Below are 20,759 nucleotides of genomic sequence, written 5' to 3' on the forward strand. Positions count from 1 at the left end.
AGAGAGGTTGTAGAGCCTCCTTCTCTGGAGATACTCAAAACCCACCTGGCTGCAGTCCTGGGCAACCTGCTCTAGGTAAACCTGTTTTAGCAGGGGGGTTGGACTAGATGATCTTCAGAGGTCCCTTCCAAATCCAACCATTCTGTGATTCTGTGATCTCAGCTTGAGCTGTAACGGCAGGGTACAGCTGAAGTGACTTCCTCCTGCAGTTTTCTCTTCTGGACTATGCCTATTCATCTGAGTTCCAGGCATGGCTGCAAAGAAGGTACCAGAGAGACCACAAGCCAAGCACAGACAGGGAATGGTCACAAATACTTGAGAGAGATTAACCTGAAGTACATAAAGACCAGAGCACCAGTGTTCACAAATGGCATATCCAAACAGGGCATGTGGAGAGATTTGTTTTTCCTCTTCTCTCCTGCTGAGGACAAACCAGCCCTGGGCAGATCTCGTCTCCCAACATGTATATGATTAAGGCAGGTAACGGCACTTTCCCCCAGGAAGGGCTCTTAACCTGCTTTGCACCACAGCCTTCCTGGACTACACATTTTGAAGGGAAGGAGAAGAAACAGGGAGAACAGGGGGAAAAAGAGAGTCACTTACTGCGTATCCTAGATCACCCCCAACACAAGCGCTCTTGGCATAGGAGTGCTCTCAGACAGCACAGAGCAAATAATCATAATTCAATTTCTTCCCAGGAGACCAGGTCCAGGATTACCCTACTGATCCTTCCTTACTCCTCTTCTGTTACACTGTCCAATTCTGCATCTCCAACCCCCACCCCTGGCTTCTCTCCTTGATGTGCTGCACACCTGGATACCAGCTAACCTTCATGAGCTCAAGGACAAAGGAGACAGGGCAAGAAACAGCTAGTGCCTTCTCACCACTCCCCATCATTCTCGACTGCATATCAGCAATGAAGAAAGCACAGGCAACTATTCTCCATCTCAAGGGAAAATCCCTGGCTCTTGACTCAAGGAGTCACAATAAAACTCCTCTGCACACCAGACACCACCAGTCATTTCACAGCCTCTCAAAATGCTCCCCTGGACTCCTGGGTCTTTAGGTCAGGCTCTGAAAGGCAGGTGGGAAAATGAATAGCTGCAGCACAAGGTTTCCACTTTTAGGTCTAAAAGAGCACAGACACTGTCACTGCTAAGGGAGGCTGTAGCCCATCACCCACGGAAAAACCAACACAATTTCTTATGGAGTTTCCTATTCCATAACATCCAGACCTTCAGAGTGAGACTAAAATGCCTTGCTTCAGATAGACTGCAGGTCATGAATGATGGGGCGATACCTGGTTGGATCAGGAATCAGTACCACACACTGTGCTTTCCTCTGTTCCCTTCGCTCAAGTCCCAAAGATAGCATGTAGTTGTGGTCCACATAGCCTTCTTTCTACATGTGCTTATGTTCAACTTGTCTTATGTTCACTCCACACTCCTAATTCTAGTGAGTCACTTCAGGACATAACTTTAAAATGCTTTTCTGCATAATAACTAACAGATTGCTCAGACCTACCACCAACGCCTCGCAGAACAAAATGGCACATCTTGGCAGAGAGAAGTAATAGTAAAAACTGTATTTATTTTTCTTTCACAAGACAAAGGGGAAAAGGCCAAAGGCTGCTTTGGTTTGATTCTCTCCTTATCAAACCTTGGAACATTGACTCTACAGGGGAAAAAAAAAAAAAAAAACAAAGAAAAACAACAACAAAAAAATCACTTAACTTATCCAAAAAGGCGCTTTCCTAGAATAAGCAATGGTACATCAAGCCAGATTTTCATTGCAGTGGGTCCCAAACACTCCCATAATCAGTTCATGGTATTGCCACCATAGAGTCCCCTGTTATGCCTTTGCAATCACCAACCACCATTTTACCATCTCTGGTAGGGGTTCCTAGCTCACTAAGATTTCTGTTGTTTAGCCCAAAGGGCCCAAAACAGAAGAAACCAGCAGAAGAAGAAACCATGCCTCGCTGACCACACACTATGCCAGGGCTGACAATTTTGTGGCTGCTTCTAAAGAAAGCAATGAAAAAAGCCCACAGAGCAGTGACAGTGAGAGTAGGGAGTGAAAACATCATCCATTTATACCACTTAGTGTGTTGAAGAATGCTTCAGGTCAGGAAGATCTGCTGTTTTCCCCCAAAGTCTTTGTTCTTAAAGATGTTCTGTGTTGGGAGAGCTGCAGACATTCAAAATCCTGAATGCCTCCAGGATATACCACAAAGCTGGGCAGAACAAAGGGGCAGCACTACATACATACACGCATGTGGTGCCAGCCACTGGAGGGGTGTTTCTAGCACCTTCTTCACTCCAGAGTAGCTACTTGTATGCGGACCTCACACCCTGCCCAATTCATAGGCAGGTAGCTTTCAATCAAAGCAGCACTGGCGTCCAATCAACACTGCATTAAAAAAAAAAAAAAGCATAAAAAAACCCCTCAAATGCTCAGCTTTAAAAAAAAAAGTGCACACCTTCCTTAAACTCCCACAGCCACATTCCCTGAGGGACAGGGAACCATTTTGTAAAAGTGATGGGCAATTCGTCTTTCTCATTTTTATCATGAAAGAAGAGACAAATAAACCTGAGACAAATGGAGAAATGTTGCATGCAGAGTCTTTTACATTTTTCACCGTTGCCTTGGCTAAACTGAGCAAACCTCGCATTGTTTATGGTTGACCTGGGAAACAGAAGAGGCCTCAGACAACTGCAGTTCTAGAAATCATTTGAGTCACACTCAGAGGACTTGCAGGAAGCACCACGTGAAAGAGCTGTCACTTTGGGGCCAGGTGACATTGAAGATCTGACCAACTCGTGGTCATCAAAGGGGCCACTGGACCACCCCACTGCTGTTCCTAGGCGTAAGAAGAGGAGGCACACTGGAGGCAGAAAAGATTTTACAGTACGATCATAATCTCTTAGTAGTGCAGGAGAGGGGATGGCCAATGCTCTGCTCATCTGCATTAACCCTATCGTAGTGCCAAGCTCATGTGCCTCAGCAATCCCCTTTAGAGTGTGGTGGGGACCAGATGCAATGATGCTGATGGTCTCAACCTTATTCTTGTTTCTCATTGTTTCTCTGTTATTTTCCAACAAAAACTGTAAGAGCATCAATACGTCCTTTTGGCCATCAAGGCAAGGGACGAGTTTTCTCCCACAGTGTGTCCAGCAAACTTGCCTCTGTGGTGGGAACCCTCAAAGGCACAACAGCACCTTGCGAGAGATACGTTAACTTTCTCCACTGCAATTCAGGAAGATGCTCAAGGAGAAGAGTAAAGCTTTCCACTGCCCTCCTCAAGACCTCCCAGGAGAGATCTGTACTCCTAGACAGTGAATTGCAGGAGTACTCCAGGCTACTTGCAGAGGTCCACCATAAATGACTCACAAATGGACTTGAATTTAGACAGTACAGGTTCCCTACCAAGCTCTCCATAACCTTGGAAATATCATGCTTTTCCTTTAGGATCCGTCCAAGTGCTGAAAGATCTGGTGCATCTTAGATGCAGTTATGGACATTTGGTCACAGAGGCAAACTCAGTGTAAAAGATAGTTCAGCTCTTCCTGTGTCAGGTGCAATTTAAGGTGTGATCCGGACGAGCTCTCCTGCTCATCGCAGTGTGTTCATTTGCCACTACTACAAACTAAAACATTGCTGCACAAGAGCTCCTTCTAAATGATAAGCTGGCCTCAAATCCTCATGTTTTGATTCGCACCAAATTTCCACATCTTCAGATCTACGACATTGAACAGAGACTGCAACATCCTGCTTAAACCAGACATGAGAAAGTCTCCACAAAAAGCTTCAGAAGAGAAGGGAATGAAAAGAAAAAGAAGTTGCTTTAGCCCTTTCTTTCTCCTCTGTTTTCCTCTACATTTTTCTCAGGACACCTCCTCTAGCACATCCTTAACTTCCTCCTCAGTTCCTGTTCTTTGCTCTCCCATCCTTTCGTTGCTTTGAGGACAGCACTTCAGAAGTCCTGAGAATCAGGCTATGATACACACAATTCTACAAAGGCTTTTTCCAGGTTTAGAGCTGTAGAAAGGGGCCTTACTCCTCTGAAAGGCTGACGGAGGCTGCCACAAGTGGCCCAGCACTTGCTCCCCTCTTGAGATTTCTCTACCTGACCAAGCAGAGCAGAAGAAAGGTCCTGCAGAGAAACAAAATGCTGCTGGTAGGCAAAGTCAAGACAAAGAGCTGCACAGACATCAGCTGAAGCTACAGGCTCCACCTACACCCCACAAATGGGTTTCACCCTCAACTCCCACCACCTCACTTCAAAAGAAGGTTCATTTGTGATGGAACAGCTAGAGAGTTGTGGGCTCCCGGGTAACATCTCTTAGCTGACCCTTGAGTCACCGCCGTTCAGAATCCTTCTTCATGATATCATACGTAGCAGGGCAGAAGTGAGAATGCAGCTGAGCCAGCAAAGCCTGGGATGTGATCTCTAGCCTTGTCCCTTGGCTCTTCTTGTTCCATACATGCACTGCATAGGTGTTATTAAAGAGGTGGTGAAGCTCCGAGGAGCTGACCACTTCAAAGTATTTCTTCCAGTCCTGCCACCGAATGGGATAAAAAGCCTCACGGGGCAGAGCACTCACTCCTTTGCAGCTCGTACTGCTCCGAAGACTCCTGATAGAGCACCACTTCTTGAAGACACGAGTTAGGAGCTGTGGGCCCTGGTGCCCCCAGATCCAGCTGTTGTAGTTCTCCACAAAGTCCTGCATGCAAAGCTCTATGAACTTGTGTTTGGGCTTAAAGGACAGAAAGGCCCCATTCAGTACATACTTGGACTGGGTACCAAGCACATTGGTGAGGTTCTTCAAGTTCTTCAGCACAATGAAATCGGTGTCCAGGTAGATGCCACCAAATTTCCACATGATGGCAATCCTGCAGGCATCAGACAGGATGGGTAAGAAATAAGGCTCCCAACGCTGCTGAGCCTGCAAGTACCACTTTGCCAGAGGTGTTCCAGAGAAAAGCTCCGGCAAGTCCAGGGGCCGGATTTCCACGTTAGGGAAGCAGCTCAGCAATGAGAAGCCCCAGTGGTTGGGCAATGAGGCATTACTGTTTGCCAAGCCTTTCATGAGCACCACAATCCTCGTCCCAGGGTGCGTCCGGGCTGCTGACTCCACAGAGCACGTGAACAGGTAACTTGGGTTAGTTCTCTCCGAGGTCTCCACAAAAAACACATCCCCTGGGGAAGGAGGGGGCCCACCAGCAATGGCGCGGGGAGGAGAAGGCACAGAGTGAGCACAGCGGATTTCAACCGGTAAGCTGTAGACCTGGCCCCTGCCCTTAGGGTCATCCGTGATTCTCCAGTACAACAGGATGGAGGCAAAGGACATGAACTTAAAGGTGAGGATAAACAGAGCCCTGAGCTTGTGGCTGAGCACCACCCGGGTCAGTTTTAGAAGGCAGTTGGACATCGTGGGCATTCTCGCTCCTGTCAGAGCCTGCTCTCCCAAGACAACCGTCGTGATCTGAAGGGGAGGAAAGAAGAAAAAGAAATTGACAGGGAAGGCAACAGACCACAAGCCTCAGGACAGTACTACGGCAGAGCTGCATGCTGAACTCTCTTTCATGCCGGCATGCTTGAATTACACCTGTAGGTCATCTTTAAAAAAGCATCCTGGTTTCTCCATGCTGCCACAGTTCCCACAGGACCCCATCAGAAACCACAGCCCATGTTCAGGTTGTGAGGTTATGTGACAAAGCTCATCTGCACACCCACAAAAAGCTCAGAGGGACAACGGCAGGAGGGGGACCCCAAATATACCCTGCTGGGCTACTCCCAGGCCCATCACAGGGGCCGTCAGCCCATCAAAGGCCCATCTGCCCAAGCCCAGAGGAGCACAGGAGCACAATGGCAGGCAGGATCCCAGATCAAGGACTCCGGAGGAACCGGCACCTTGCCTGGGCCCCTGCCAGGGCTGTCCCAGTGTCCAGACATGAAACCCATCACCACAGTCACCAGAAGCAGCTCTCCAGATCACCCTTCAGTCACTGCCTAGGGGTGTGACATATTACGGGGTGCAGGGGAAGAACAGTTTGGAATCGCGCAGGACTTATTATGAGATATTTAGCAAAGGAACCAAAGGCAGGGCAAGGGAGGGATTTAGGTGATTTTGGAAGGAACAAGAGTGGGAAAATAGAGGTGTAAGGGGTTAACAAGGGCCACCTGCATGTAAATAGCTTGCTGGTCAGTACACTTGTCTGGCCATGCCCTGCACTTGATGAGCACAGTCTCTCTCGTTTTCTTATTAAATTCCTTTCTGACTCTTTCCTGGGTGAGGGCTTTCAATTCTGCGTGCACGTGTGCATATCGGGGTGTGAATGCAGCAACTGGGGTCAGACCGCAGGTCGGAGGGCCTGTGTGCCCGTGGTGCCAGCAACTGGAGTGAGTGTGGGTGTGCAAGTGTGCAATAGCTAGCAAAGATCCAGTGGACCAGCCAGAGAGGGGAGCAGGATGAGGCTGTTGGTGCTGCCTACGTTCATGTGGGTGCTCTGAGTGTCTGCCTGTGATCTGTGTGGCCAGCCATGTATGTGTACACATATATGTAGTGTATACGTGTTCTTTGTGTGCATGTGCTTGCTGAATACATCTTCAGCCTCACTACTGTCTGCACGTGGAGCAGCAGCAGTCTCACATCTCTCGGACTGTTGGATCTGGTATGATACATTGGCCTCAAGCAAAGATTACTCTCCTTCAAAACCAAATATGGTCAAACCTCTCCCTTCGTTTATCACAAACCAAGACTGATTCTTACTTCCCTGGATGCATGCTGTGCTTGCCATTTGTAAGGAAATACAGCATTTATTCCATTTTATCTTCATCAGTCCATTATTTTCGAGACAGACATGTACAAGAAGAATCCTAGATACCAGGATTTTAGATTCTCTTTTGTCCTCCAGTTTGCTGCCTGACACCTGACAGTGAGTGGGACAGCTGCTTTTCAGGTGTTTCATTTCCCCAGAGGAGAACCACCTGCCAGCTTTCCCCAAAACTGAGAACTCATCTAAAACCCCAGTGCTATCATCTGTTCCTGTCAAGAGTTCTCAGCTCCCAGAATCACAGAACAGTACTTGTTTCCCTTCCATTTATTCCTCAGTAACCACCCTGTGTCACATATTTGCTACAAAGCTCCACAACATGGTAGTGTTTACTATGTTCCTTCACACTGTTCTTGACCACGCTCTTAATTTTATATTTAAGCCTCTAGACTTGAAGTACTTAACACTCTCCTTCACTGAAAAAAATAATCGTATTTTTCCCGTCTTTCACCATTTAAAACCACAGTTTGTGAAAGAGAATCGAACATTACGACTGTTAAGCCTTCAGTACAGCCGTCGTCTTTAAAAGACACGTTCTCCTCTTTTCCCACCTATTCTACCCACAGAACCAGACCTTCTCTAGCAGTACACTGAAGTGTAGGGCGACACTTATACACCCTCCTGTCAGGCAGTGGAGCTGGGATACACAGTGCTATTCCTACTTTTACAACCCTCGTGTGACTAAAGTCCAAAGTGTAGATTTAACCACAAAGAGATTTGTTGCAGCAGATGGAAGAGCAGAGCTGCGTTTACCTCGCAGAAAGTCCAACAGTTTTTCAACAGTCTGAAATAAGGTGTACCAATGCACAGTCTAATTGAAGGGCTCTGTCATCAATGTGCCCATGCCTTCTTCAAAGCCTGCGTAGTCAAAGTGGTACCAGGCTCTTAATAAATAAAAAAACAGTAAGGCTTCACAAGGAATATACTCTTTAAAGAAAAAAAAAAATTGTCTGAAAGATGCAAAACATTTTAGTGTCTTCTCTGATTTAATCCCTGTTTCCCTTTTGGTAAAAGTTTGCATAATTTAAAAGAAATAAAAATCAATACAATCCAACAGTAGAAACAGAAGTTTTGCAAGACAAACCAAAAATGTGCAGAATGTAATAGAGAACTACATTATGCCTGCTATAGATAGCTACGGGTCAGCTTAATAACAGAACAAAATTTTCCATTTCAGATTAATCATTCTTCAATTGAAAAAAAATCTAATCTCCGCTGGAATTTTTTTACCTCTTAATTTTTTTCCTCCATTTGAACAAAAGCCTTATCATCCTATAATTTTTCAACACATCTTCAGTCTCTCAGAGGGACTGCTTTTGAGCATTTCTACTCTACCTGTAGACAATAACACATCATCCAGCCAGTAGCACTGGGCACTGGCGTGCCTGGGAACAGCCATGTCACCCTGAGCTGCCCTTCCCCTCCATACCCTCTGCTTTCCTTCAGACTCTAAGAGGGTAACAGACATTTTCTTTCCATGTAGTTGCAAGAAATGGCAAGACCCTGCCATCTGTCCTCTGTTCTCTCCCTTTTCTCTCTTTCGTTCCACTCATGTTTGGAAGGAAGAAGAGTGAGGGAGTGCAATTTTTTTAACCCCATTACACCTGGAGTACGTGGTACAGTTACTGCTAGGCTAGTAGTACTGCAACAGCAAAGAGTTTGGGGGTGGGAGAAAAAGAGGTGGCTATGCAACTCCACCCTGCAGAAACAGCACATCAATGGCAAAAGTTTACTCCAGCTCTGCCCCACAATGAATCTTTTACAGCCTGAATCATAGAATGGTTTGGGTTGGAAGGGACCTTAAAGATCATCTGGTTCCAAGCCCCCTACCACGGACAGAGACACCTTCCACTACACCAGGTTGCTCAGCGCCCCATCCAGCCTGGTCTTGAACACTTCCAGGGAAGGGGCATCCACAGCTTCTCTGGGCAACCGGTTCCGGTACCTCACCACCCTCACAGTAAAGAATTTCTTCTTTGTATCTAATCTAAATCTACCCTTTTTCAGTTTAAAGCCATTACCCCTTGTCCTATCACTACCTGCCCTTGTAAAAAGTCCCTCTCCAGCTTTCTTGTAGGCCTCTCTCAGGTACTAGAAGGTCTCCCCAGAGCCTTCTCTTCACCAGGCTGAACAATCCCAGCTCTCTCAGCCTGTCCTCATAGGAGAGGTTCTCCAGCCCAATATAAGGGTTTGCAAATCAAACTGCACCTATTCTATGGCTTTTGCCTACACAACTTGTTCGAAGGTCACCACTCATGAACACCTGCAACTGGCCGGTGCTGGCCCTTCTCTAGAAGGCTTTACCTGGGAAAATGCCACAGCACTGACGCAGCAATACAGGGGTATGCCAGTCTCACACGTGGAGAGAAGAAACTCTACCCAGATTACGTCCGCATGGGGTTTGTACTGTCTGGCCACGTCACTGCTAAACCACTTTACATCCCAGCATAATGAATATACTGCCATAGGCAAAACGTTCTTGACTTGGGGAATTTCACTTAATTTAATTTATTACAAATTAACATAAACTTTTAATTACTGATTCAGGTACTGAGGGAAAACAAAAAAGATGACCAACCAACAATTAAACCAACACTTTGGGAAACATCTTTCCTCCTCTTTCCCCAGGCCCATCTTCAGTCCAACCTCTCCTCCTCCCTTCCTACTCTCAACTTCCCGTGTTTTCACCATGGGTTACACTCAGTCTGTCCCAATTCCTTTGGTGAGGCAACAGGAGGCAAAGGAGGCTGTAGGTCAGTCCTTAACAGTTTCTTTTGGCCGCTCCTTGCATCTCAATTTTTCTCCGCTGCTCCTTGCTTTTTACTGCTCCTCTGCTCCAGCATGGGTCCTCCACAGCCTGCAGTCCCTTGGTGTGTACCTGCCCTGGCACAGGTTCTCCATGGGCCACAGTCCCTCAGAGGTGTCCCTGTCCCAGCGTGCGTCCTCCACAGGCTGCAGATCCTCAGGGGTGTCTCTGCCCCAGCATGGGTTGCAGTCCCTCAAGGGTACCTCCTCCAACACAGAGCGCCTCCTTCCAAGAGAGCACCTCCAGCCATGTCTCCAACAATGTCCCCTTCCACACGTCTCCTCCACTTCTTCCTCCCTTTACTCTGGACATGTCTCTTCCTGTATCTCCTCACACCTCCTTTTGCCTGTCCTCTTGTGTCTCCTCCCACATCTCCTCCTGCATCTCCTCACATCTTTGCTTTTGTGTCTCCTTTTACTTGTCCTCACACATGTCCTTTTGTGCCTCCTGCCCCACGTCACCTTTTCATGTCCTTTTTTGTGACTCCTCACGTCTCCTTTTCTGCATCCTCACATGTGTCCTCCCACGTTTGTCCTCATGTGTGCCCTTTTGTGTCTCCTTTCTGTGAGTCCTGTCCCTAGCAGCTACCACCCTTTCTTAAACACATTCGAGCAGAGGCACCGTGTGCTGCTCTGACTGGTTGTGGTTTTGGTGTGCAATGGGCTGTTTTCATCTGTTTTGGAGCTGGATAGAACCAGCTGGAACCAGCACAGGGCAGCTCGTGGCCCCTTTCCGCACAGGTCACCCCTGCAGCCCCCGGCTCCCCACACCCTGCCAGCTACGCCTATAACAGAGTACTTTGTAATGTTTAAATACAGAGAAGTCCCTAGCTTTTTTTTCCCCCCTGTAACGGTGAAATCTGGATTTGGATGTTGGATTACCAACTGGTGAACAGTTCTTCACTACGTAGTGCAAACAAAACCGATTATAAAACACATCAGGTGGTCCAGGTTACCGACTTCCCGAATGACTCATGTATGTATTGCCCTTTGTGGTCACATCTGCTTCTAAAAGTTCCTTGTACAATCCTTTAGAAATTCTTTAAACAAAGAAAGAAAACAAGTGACTGTAAGTGACATGTCATCATTTACCTACTTACAATGGAAAGGGCTTGCCAATTATTTATTGATGCCTTCATGTTCCAGAGAAGTTATTTTATAATTTGCTCAAGCCTGTCAACAGCTTACCCTAAATGTCTCCTTAGCACATGCCAAATGACTCTCGACCAGTTAAGCAGGAAGGTAAGGACGTCCCAGCACTGCCACCCCATCTGCACAACCTCCTCCGGAAAGCAAGGCTTTGTGTTGCAGCTAAACCAACCTAGGGAGAAACTTCCAACAGAAGGGGGGGTCCCTCAGGTATCCGAGGCAGAAAATTCCACCTACAAAATAAATACGAAGCTTTTTTGATGGTTTAGCTCTCACAGAACAGCTTGACTGAAGCATAAATCTTGGGAAAACTGGGGGAAGGTAGTTAAGACAGCACTATTCCTCCCTCAACACTTCTCCCTTACGAGCAGTGGGGAGACAGCAATGTCCCCGTTTCACTTCTTTTAAAGATACTCAGGAGCTGGACAGGAGAGAAAATCTCAGGCAGTAAACAGATGCAGCAGATTACAACAACCGTTGCAGCAACAATAGTGAAAGCACCAAGAAAACCACAGACACCTCTGTGGCAGTGCAAACACCTCTAGGGCTAGAGCAAAAGCTCCATTTCTTCCTGTCATGTCTGCTGAAGTCTTTAGCTGAAGCTACAAGATGGCTGACACCACTGAAGTCCTGTCTAGCAATTTTGATCCATGACACAAAACAAGAGGAAATGACCACAAGCACAGAAATGCCTGCCACACCAAAGCAAGCATGCAGCTGCGTTTGCTTAGAATTCACTCATGTTTTTACTTTAGAGGTGCTTTGTGACTAAAAACTAAAGCAAACATTAATAAGCCCTCAGCAAGGGAGTTTCCTGACCCTGTCAGAAAGAGGCGCTTTAAGACTTTGCTGGGACAATGCAGAAATGACTTAGCAGCAAACAGGCACCACAGCAGCGAGAGTCAAGAGCCAAGTCCTCCCTCACTGAAACCAGGCTCCACTTTATCATGGGGCCGGGGACAGGTCTGTTGAGTTCATTTACTGTGGTGCACACACAAAGGAATAAACTTGTTTGTTATTTTAAAGTACCTTGAGTACAGTACTTTCTGTGCATGATGGTGTGCCACAGCCCAGCATCAATGACAACATCCATCCCACAAAGCGGCCTTCACATGCTGCCAGATACCTCCTTCTATTCCAGCCCCGATGGTTAGTTAACCATGGCTGAAGCAATATGCTGTTGGCTCAGTAAGGCACAGAGCATGCCATTCAAGACCTTCCACAACGCAGACAGGGCTGCAACTCACTGAAGGTGATATAATAGAAGTTTAAAGCATTTCTACATGGGTCAGGTAAAGTGCTGGTTTTAAATGCTTTGTTAAATATGCTCCCCAATATTGAGCCCAGGATGTTTTCCCAGATTAACATTAGAACAGATCCACAGTCTTTTTGCTGCAGCTTCATGGAGAAGGTCAAATCCACAGTTCCATTCCTCTCTGCTGACCAGTTTTAGCCTTTGCTTTTGTTTTTCTCAAAAAGCCATAACAAGTTTTTTGGGGGGTGCACCTCTAGCTTTTCCTCTAAAAGCTGCTGGAAACAGAAGTCACAAGAAAATACACAAAATCTTAACATTTCAAACTAGTATCAAAGGACAATTGTCAAGGTAGACTTCAGTAACATTTGGTGCACCAACATTAAGCATCTTAAGCTTGAATCTAGAGCTAAGGGAATTTAGAATAACCAGTGGGCATAATTCCTATCAAATACTTTCAGTGTTAAGGCATCCTTAAGTACAACAACAACAAAAAAAAAAAAGCTGCTGAAAGTTTACATAAACCAGTTCCCAGTCACGGTGTTTCAGAGCAGCTACAGATATGCATTTCCTTCCTTTCCAGCACAATGGAAAACTGAAGCTTGCAAAGCTTTCATCAAGAACAAATTAGGAACAAAACAGATCTACGGACTAAGTGAATTGTCAAAGCAAAGCGTGCAGCGTCTTTCAGTCCAAAGACCATACACAACACTGCTCTGCACTGCCCCTTCCGCTTTCATCGCTTCGCTCTTTCAAGCGTAGCACGTTTGCCAAGAACAGCACATAGTAACAATTCAGAGTATCACTTCTATGTGCTGCGGAGGGTTATGGTCAAGAGTGGTCCCTAGAAATACTTGGAATAAGGCAGCCTGCAGCAGAAAGGTGGACGAAGGACTCGTGTTTGGAGACATGCTTTTTGGTTCTGCCCCCGTGCTACAGACTGTATGGAAGCAGATGGAGGTCAGTTAGTATGAAGCCATTTACACCATCACAGCCTAAGGGGGAAACACGGTGGCCTTTCCAAAGGGTATACCAGGTACCATAGTTAACACATTTAAAATGCCTTGACTTTTTACACAACCTGAATCTAAGTTAAAGTTTCTTGCTTATTACGGCTTCCCCCAATACTAATACTGTGCATATGAAACACCAAGAGAGAATGCATTTGACTCTCTTCACTTCTGCACACTTCATGATAATACGCTATTTGCACTTAGCTCAACCAGTGCGTATCAGGATCATATGTAACCTCCCTGAACACGCTCCTTTTAAAATTCAACGCTATTCACACTCCACATGGCGCTCACATAAAGAATTTAGCTACCGGATCAAGAGCAGAGATTTCCAATATTGAAATCATGACTGCCTGCTCAAACGAATACAGGGCTGAACTGCTCAAACAAACACAGGGCTGAAGGGGAAGCGTGGTTTCTGACTTGCAGCTTTCCCAAAGCCTTCCAGGGAGCTCTGCAGGTGTGAGCAGCACCTCTGCGCCAGGCCACCAAGGTGTGGGCCGTGGGGCGGGAGGGCCCTCTGGTGGATACCTGCTCCTCACCCCTCGGGGACACCTCCAGTTACCCAAAAAGCCCCAGGAAGGTTAATTTCCTTCTTAACTTTACAAAAATCTGTTGCTGGTCTTCAGACTATTTATTGAAATATAAGACTCTGTGTCCTTGCAAGGATCTCAAATGATCTTGAGTATTCCTTAGTGAAGCTTCATAAGCACCAGTAAAACACTACAGCCTGGTGTCTTCCTGAGATTTCTATGCCTGTTTCATGAACGAAGTGGTAAGATTTACTCGCACCTGACAGACACAACAGCAGAACACACCGCAAAGCCCCCAGCACTAGGTATTGTACAGCTGGCCAGCACTCTCGGCTGCAGAGGACAGCACCCCAGTGATGTGGGAGCTGTAACCTGCCTCCTAACTCAAAAAGTCCCGTGGTAATTCCAAGCCCACCCCTCATTTTCTTTTTTTGAGCCTCCATCCCTCCTTCACGGTGGGCCATAGCCCCTCCACTTCCTCATCGCAGCTGCATCCTTCCCCACTTTGCTCTGCTCCACACTTTCCTCCCCACCCTGCCATGGCCCTTGGGCCCCGCAGAGGAGACACTGGGGTGGGGAGCAGCAGCTACGTAGGATGGTTTCAGGAATCAGAGATGGCAACAGCAAGCATCACCAACCCAGAAACCCTGAGCTGTGAGGCAGGACAGAAGATGGAATTGCTCAACAGAGGAGAAAGCACTGTACGAGGCAGCCAGGTTGCAGGCAGGGAACCGGGAAGGAGCTCAGAAACGTGGAGAGGGCTTTTAAGCTGAGGCTCTTGCCTGTGACGTTGCAGCCATGCCTATGTCTGGCCCTGTACCCCGTCGATCCGGACCCTGCCCTACAGACTGACCCCAGAGCTGCCTCGTCCCCACGGCTGGGCCTCATACGGGGCTCCTGGCTGAGCCCGCTGCACCCCGAGGCTGCCCCACTCAGCTCATGGGGGCTGGCATGGGTCAGAGAGGGCCTGCCCAGCCCCCTCATTCCCCCCACGGCTCCCCAGTGTACTGCTGGGGTAACACCATATAGCATCAGGGTGCTGGGCTCCGCTGTGCCAAACCAAGGTCCCTGGGGGATGGAGTGGTGAAGGGTTTCATCCTGGTGGGAGCACAAAGCAATGCAACAAGTGCAGCGGAGCAAGGAAAGATGCCAGGGTCACTGTCAGGGACAAAGGGGAGCAAGAAGATTTATGAACAGATCTGGGTAGAGAAAGGCTGTTAAAATCAGGAACCTGGCTACAGTGCATCATCAAAATGGTATCTCCTTCCCCCCAAAATAGTACACGAGCATCTTATTCAGCACGCTGCCAAGAAAAGTTTCCCAACACTTTTTTTTATAGCTTAGCATTTGGGTCTTCTTTATCTGAAAGGAGCAGTTTTTGTACCTCACAGCTTTTAGGTTTCAAGAAACAGACCACACAAACCCCACATCAATATTTAAAATAAAAGAGAAGGCAGAATTTGGCTGCGGAAAGCTGCTGGAAAGGACAAACAGACAAAAGGGACAGATGCTAGCAGCAGATCAGCTAGCAAACTGATACAGCTCTTTGCCACCAACAGCTTTCAAATAGTAGTTTCCTGTTACTGCATGTTAGTAGAAAGCCATGCACACTCATTGTATGACAGGGCTGGAAACTGCATATAAAATGTAAGTCTAAACGCTATTTTAACCCTCACAGCTCAAGCAAATACTGGCACACGGCTAGAAAAGGAGAAGCTCTTTGGAAGGACGTGCACATACGAGGAGACTGTGAGAATACAGAAGTCAGAACGACGCCTGGTTGGGAAGTGAGCAAATCCTGTTAATCACCAGCATTACTGCTGCCTGCAAGCTTATGCAAGGGCCTCACAGCAGATCTTGCAAAACAGAGCTAAAGCACTGAAGATGCTGTCCTCTTCCACAGGGAGGTCAGTCCTATGTGACCAGGCATCCAGCAGCATGAACAAGTGGAGAGAGAGTGTATCAGAGCACGCTAATGACTAAATACTTCAAGCCTAATAGGCCAATGGGTAGCGATTTTTTCCTTACCCTAATCTGGAAAACACTTTCTTTCTCTGATTTTAAAATGCAGAGACATGCTGGAGAGGAAAGATGGTCCAACAGCAGGCCACTACACACTGATTCAGGGGATTTCTATTTACTTTGCTGCTCTGGAACAGGTTTCTTATGGGCCAAGAAACAGGTCACTTGAAAGGATAAAATCTCACCTCCGCCCTGAAATCATAGAGAAGTAGATGTCTAAATTTCTTCAAGGATCTCTGGGGAGTGTTCTTCTGTCTCAAACACAACTTTCCTCCTGTGAACATGAAAGAAGTACTTTCCTCCCTGGATAGAGCCACTGCAAGGCTGAACGTATTCAAGATGGGGAGATATTAACCCACGTATCTTGCACAGGTGGGAGGTTTTGTGCAATTACACAAAACATACAGTGTGAACCTTTTCCTTTTTAACTGCAAAACCTAAATACTAACATGATTGTACTTAACCCTTCGCGTGCAGAGGAGCGGTTGGTTCGCAACACCATAATCTTAAGTTCCACCAGACTTCATTTAAACTGTCGGGCAGAGTTCCCAGCCCCATTTTAAGGTAATTGGAAAAGCCAATAGAGACAAGCGAAGAAGTGAGTTACAAGCAAAGAAGTGAGTTGGTAACATATCGCCTGTTTCCCAGTGAAAGCACCACCCAAAATAAGATTTGTGAATCTGTTCTGGAGTGTGAATGACCCAGCAACGTAAGCGGTTTGAAGTGTTTGGGCAGGAGTGCCCGTGGAAAAAAAAAACAACCCCAGGTGAGAGAGAAAGGGATCTCAAAGCCAGAAGACAGGGTTCAAGTTTTTAACAAGCATGGGAAGCGCAACCCTTAGGGAGCTAAGTGATATAGTACAGCTACGCTGATTTACTGAGGGGCTGCCTCTAAAGACAAGAGGGGTGTCCCCAGTCTCTCCTGCCATCACATGCTGCAACTTGATCCAAACCACAACAGCACTGATGGCAAAACCTATCCAACACTACACGCGGCTCATCTGGTCTCCCCTCTATATATGGAACAGGCACATCTGTATGGTTTTATACGGTAACTGTGCCTGGCAGAAGCCGCTTGCCTCTATACTAATGACCAAACAAATGCAAGGAAAGCAAGACTGAAGGAGAACTACTCCTAAGTACCTCATACCGAAGTATCCGCGGATGACACGACAAAAACAAGGCAATGGCTGATTGTTGCTACAGCAAGCAGCCCCACTCCCTTCCTCCTCAGGCTCTTGACACTCCTCTGACCCTGCTGTGCCCAGCCCTGAAAGCTAAAGCACGAAGAAGCCCTTTCTGCTGAAGGGTTTGGTTTTTTTACTGGTTCCCAGTTCCAAGAACTGGTTTTGCTCCACTGCAGGGTGAGACAGGCACAAACATTGGCACAGAAAGAGATGCAAGAACGGGCAGCCAGGAGGCTGCAGCCTTTTAGTATCACCGAACTTAGCTCTCTGGTAACCCCAAATTGCACACTGAGGCCTTCACAGTCCACAGCTACCGAACTTGGCCCCGTGACACCCCTGAGCAGGAAAAACTTCATCAGAGCCACTGTCCAACGGAGACAACCAATGCCTCGAGAGCCAGTGGAAATCCTGTGAGAAGGAAAACTTGGGGCAGAGCGACCAGCTGCTACCTGAACTACGCACCTAAAACTAACTCACGGCAGGCAGATTCCCATTCACCCAGCATCACAACCTCCGGCCCTCAAGGACGACCACCAGCTTTGCACTCTCAAACGAGGGGCGTGCGAACGAGAGAAAGGCCTTCGCGTATGAATTCCTACTCGGTGCTTCCTCCTACTGAGCCTGCGCCTCGAGACGCTGCTGGAATTGCTACAGGAACCAAAAAAGGGGAATTTGAGTTCTGTAAAATTTGTTCCTCTGACTCCCACAGCAACAAAAGCCATGCATAACAGTGCAAAACCGTCGGAGCTCAGCAGAAAGTAGAGAGGGTTTCTTCAGGGTTAAGAAACATCCAATCTATTCTGAGCAGCCTCTCACGCACTGGGAAAAAACATGTTAGTTTAACCGGGATAGTTCATTCTTAGTCAAAGCTTCTAAACTCGCTTCCTTTCAGCAGCATTACTAGTTTTAGTATTTAGTTAGTTTAGTACTAACTCTAACAAGAGTTACATATTACCTTACACCTCTTTCGTAAGGGCTTTCTTCCCCCTCTCAACACAGCAAGCATTTCTACAGCTCTGTTGCGAGTCTCCATCTGTCTTCCTCAGAAATTATCTGTGCTCAGACCCCGACGTTTTCCAGGGCACATCTGCTTGGGAACACGCGGGCCACCTGCGCTCTCCCCTGCCACCAGCTCTCCTGTCTTCCCACCCTCTCACCCAAGCCAGCCCGTCACTGCTGGCAGAGAGGAGCTGCGCATTTCTCCATCCCATCCGACCCTTTTCTCTTCGTCCTCCCACCACGCTGCTGCCGCTCACCTGGACCCACAGCTTCACCATTCGACTCGTCCTCCTCAAGTGGGATGGAGCCTTTCCAGCCTGCAGCACCCGCGGGCCCCGTAAGTGCAGCTCCCTTCCCCGCGGCTGCTACACTCATCCGCACCTTCGCCAGCTCCCTCTGACAGCGATGGCTCCCTCTGACACCAATGCCTGCACGGCAGAAACCCTCACAAATCCCCGCAGGGATCCGAGAGAAGCTCCCCTTCACAAACCTCAGCCGAGATACCTTGCCGCCGCCGGGAAGGAGACACACACACACACACACCCCCATCCCCCGTCTGCCCGGACCGTAGGCACTGCCATCTGCACAGCTCCGCCCGGGCACGGAGCCAGCTCCGACCCCGGGGTCCCGGCCGAGGCAGCCCGGCAGCCGGGCGGGGCCGTGTCTGCCCGTCCGTCCCCCCGGCCCGGCAGCGCTCCCGGCCGCCGCGCCCGCCGGAGCGAGCGGAGCCGCCGTCCCGCGGGCAGCTCGGCTCCAACCCACGGGGGAGGGTGGCCGGGGACGCGCTGTGCTCGTGGAAAAGCTCCCCGTGGAAAAACACACCCTTCCCCGAGCGGGGAGGGAGGACGAAGCCGCCCAGCCCCGGCCGACGGGCAGCCCGAGACCCGCGCCCCCCTCGCTCCGGTTGCGCCCGGGCGCCGTCGCGGGGCTGCGCCCCCCGCCCCGGAGCTCCGGCCGCGGCCGCCGGCCCCCCCGCCCCAGCTCACCTCCGGGGCCACCGCTCCGCACCCGCCGAGAAGCCCGGCTCCCTCCCCCCGCCCCGGGCATCGCCAACGGCGGCCGCCCGCCCTCCCCCGCCGGTCCCGCCTCCGGTCGGGTCCCCGCCGTACCCTCCCGGGGGCCGCCCCGTCGGGCCGGGCCGGGCCGGGCCGGGGGGAGCCGGCGGGACACGTACCCGTTACTCGCCGGAGACGCGGGGCCGCCGGCGGCGCCGCCCGAGCCGCCCCCGCACCCCAGAGCGGGCGGCATCGCCCCCCCCGACGGCACCGGGAAACGGCTCCTCCCTGGGCAAGGCCACTGCCGCTTTTTGGGTGGCGGATTGGGGCTTCTTGTAATTCACAATACACCATTTTAAATTGCTGTAAGGCTTCCCCCCCCCCCCCCCCCCCCCGCTCTCCTCCCCACCTCCAGGAATTTCTCCTCTACCCCACGGCCGGTCGGGAGCTTGTAATCCCATCCACGCTTTTCATCGACTGTTTTACCTGTTGTCAGGCTGTGATAGATACCAAGCGTAGCGCAAGTCGCGATGGCTGTCGGTCGGGCACGGCCGGGCTCGGCTGGCAGGGGGTTAAACCCACCCTCCTTTGAGCCCTCAGGGCCTGAGGGGCTGGTAAACTACAGAGATGCCAAGGGAGATGATTAGAAAGCGACCACCAGTCAAGGAAGGCGTGAAACTGAATATTTTAGTTTAAAAAATAAATAAAGAGCAGCCTGCAGATGAGCTGCTTGCATGTTGCAATGCAAGTTTCGCATCTACCCTCAGGCCGGAGGAAGTTTTGCCTGAATTGTTCCTGGCAACTGATTGCTTAACAAGTTCTTAATGAGCATAAATAAAGAAGGGAAATTTGGGCTTTCATTTAGAAAAGCACGACTGCAAGGCTGTTATGGGGTAGAGTAAATTGTGTGGGAAGATCATCAGAGATTTTGGGAGGCAGGTTAGATGACAATCATCAGGAATGGTTTAGATGGAGGTAATCCTACTGGGAGCAGGGGTTGGGCACGAGCTCGTTTGAGATGCTTTCCAGCCCTGTTTTTTACGATTCCCATGATACAGCATGTTTGTTACGTGTTACGAAACGGTGTACCCATGAAGAAATTTCCATGAAAGAAATTTTGACATTGGCTTTAAACAAAAAACACATTTTCCCCACAATTAAGTAATCTGAAACTGCTCCCCGCCCCCTGAAATAATGTTAAACTATTTCTTTCATAAGAACGAGCCTTAACCAAATTCGAAGTTAAGAGGGATTTCAAGATATTTTTGTCTGCCCCGCTGAGCAGAGTTTAGATTAATGAGACAGAGTCGCCACCGAAGGTGCTGGCGCTCACCCTCCTTGAAGCGAGGGATCGGGCCAGATGACCTCCTGCGATCCCTTCCCACCTCAGTTCTTCTGCATTTCTGAGCTGCACGAGCAGCACCCTCAGCAGCCCGGGGCGCGGAGCCCAGGGATGCTGCTATTCCTCGCCTGGTCCCTGGGTGAAAGCGGGCATCGGATGCAGGGGAAGGCAAGATGGGGTTTGTGAACTTGGGTGGGTTCAGGGCCAAACAGCTACATCATGAGAGCTGGTAGGGCGAGCGCAGGATCTGCAGCGCTGCCGTGCACGGGCGCCCTGTGAAACGGTGACAGCAGCGGGGAAGGAGGACCTGAAGCCTGGAGATCTCTCCAGAAGATTGCCAGAGCCAGGATTTAGCTTCCACGGGGCTACTACAGGAGAGGTGGTAAAGTCTTAGTCTCTGGATATGGAGATGTATCTAAACAGCAGAATTCGGATCACGCACGTGCCTCTGGGCCATTTCATCATTAGTTCCTGAACTGCCAGCTTACAGCCCTGTGTGAACTGCCACTGGTTTGGATTCGCCTTAAAGCGCCGATGTGCAAGTGGCACAGCTGCCCGCGGGCTCGAAGGAGGCAATGACCGGGGGAGTACCCCAAGGATGCTAGCCAGCCCTGCTTGCAAAT

At 49.1% G+C, this 20,759-nt stretch overlaps 2 protein-coding genes across 8 annotated transcripts in view; both read right to left on the reverse strand.

Moving 5' to 3' along the window:
- LOC104021556 (lactosylceramide 4-alpha-galactosyltransferase-like) overlaps positions 1 to 19,304 on the reverse strand; it is a 73,429-nt gene extending 54,125 nt beyond the window's left edge. The window contains exon 1 of one of the 4 annotated variants that reach the window (XM_087764749.1): positions 19,281 to 19,304. Coding sequence is in view for 1 of the 4 variants with exons in the window: in XM_087764739.1 (XP_087620865.1) it covers positions 18,057 to 18,077 (21 nt within the window). In the remaining 3 variants the exon portion in view is untranslated. Of the gene's footprint in view, positions 1 to 18,056; positions 18,191 to 18,785; positions 18,845 to 18,973; positions 19,023 to 19,280 lie in introns of those variants that run through there. The other 3 variants (XM_087764744.1, XM_087764745.1, XM_087764739.1) reach the window with 3 other exon arrangements.
- Positions 1,652 to 19,372, reverse strand: LOC104012683 (lactosylceramide 4-alpha-galactosyltransferase). 4 transcript variants are annotated; one of them, XM_087764753.1, is made up of 2 exons: positions 19,281 to 19,372; positions 1,652 to 5,489 (listed from the first exon to the last, which is right to left on the reverse strand). In XM_087764753.1, exon 2 carries the CDS (start codon positions 5,442 to 5,444, stop codon positions 4,362 to 4,364), a length of 1,083 nt encoding a protein of 360 aa, XP_087620879.1. In that variant the 5' UTR covers positions 5,445 to 5,489; positions 19,281 to 19,372; the 3' UTR covers positions 1,652 to 4,361. The 4 variants fall into 4 exon arrangements, with proteins under 4 accessions (XP_087620879.1, XP_087620878.1, XP_087620877.1 ...); XM_087764752.1 differs by lacking the exon at positions 19,281 to 19,372 and adding an exon at positions 18,974 to 19,019; XM_087764751.1 differs by lacking the exon at positions 19,281 to 19,372 and adding an exon at positions 18,786 to 18,820.
- Between the last annotated feature and the right edge of the window lie 1,387 nt (positions 19,373 to 20,759).

Source organism: Nipponia nippon, unplaced genomic scaffold, assembly GCF_047370975.1.
Source record: "Nipponia nippon isolate SJK-2023a ecotype South Korea unplaced genomic scaffold, ASM4737097v1 scaffold_3, whole genome shotgun sequence".
In the NCBI taxonomy this organism is placed as follows: Eukaryota; Metazoa; Chordata; class Aves; order Pelecaniformes; family Threskiornithidae; genus Nipponia; species Nipponia nippon.

Bases quoted from the DNA above. Each gene is read 5' to 3' on its own strand.
- LOC104012683 (XM_087764750.1), bottom strand. From the start codon at position 18,077: ATGGTGAAGCTGTGGGTCCAG. The intron at 5,490-18,056 runs GTGAGCGGCAGC...CCTCCCCTTCAG, and splicing joins TGGTGAAGCTGTGGGTCCAG to ATCACGACGGTTGTCTTGGG.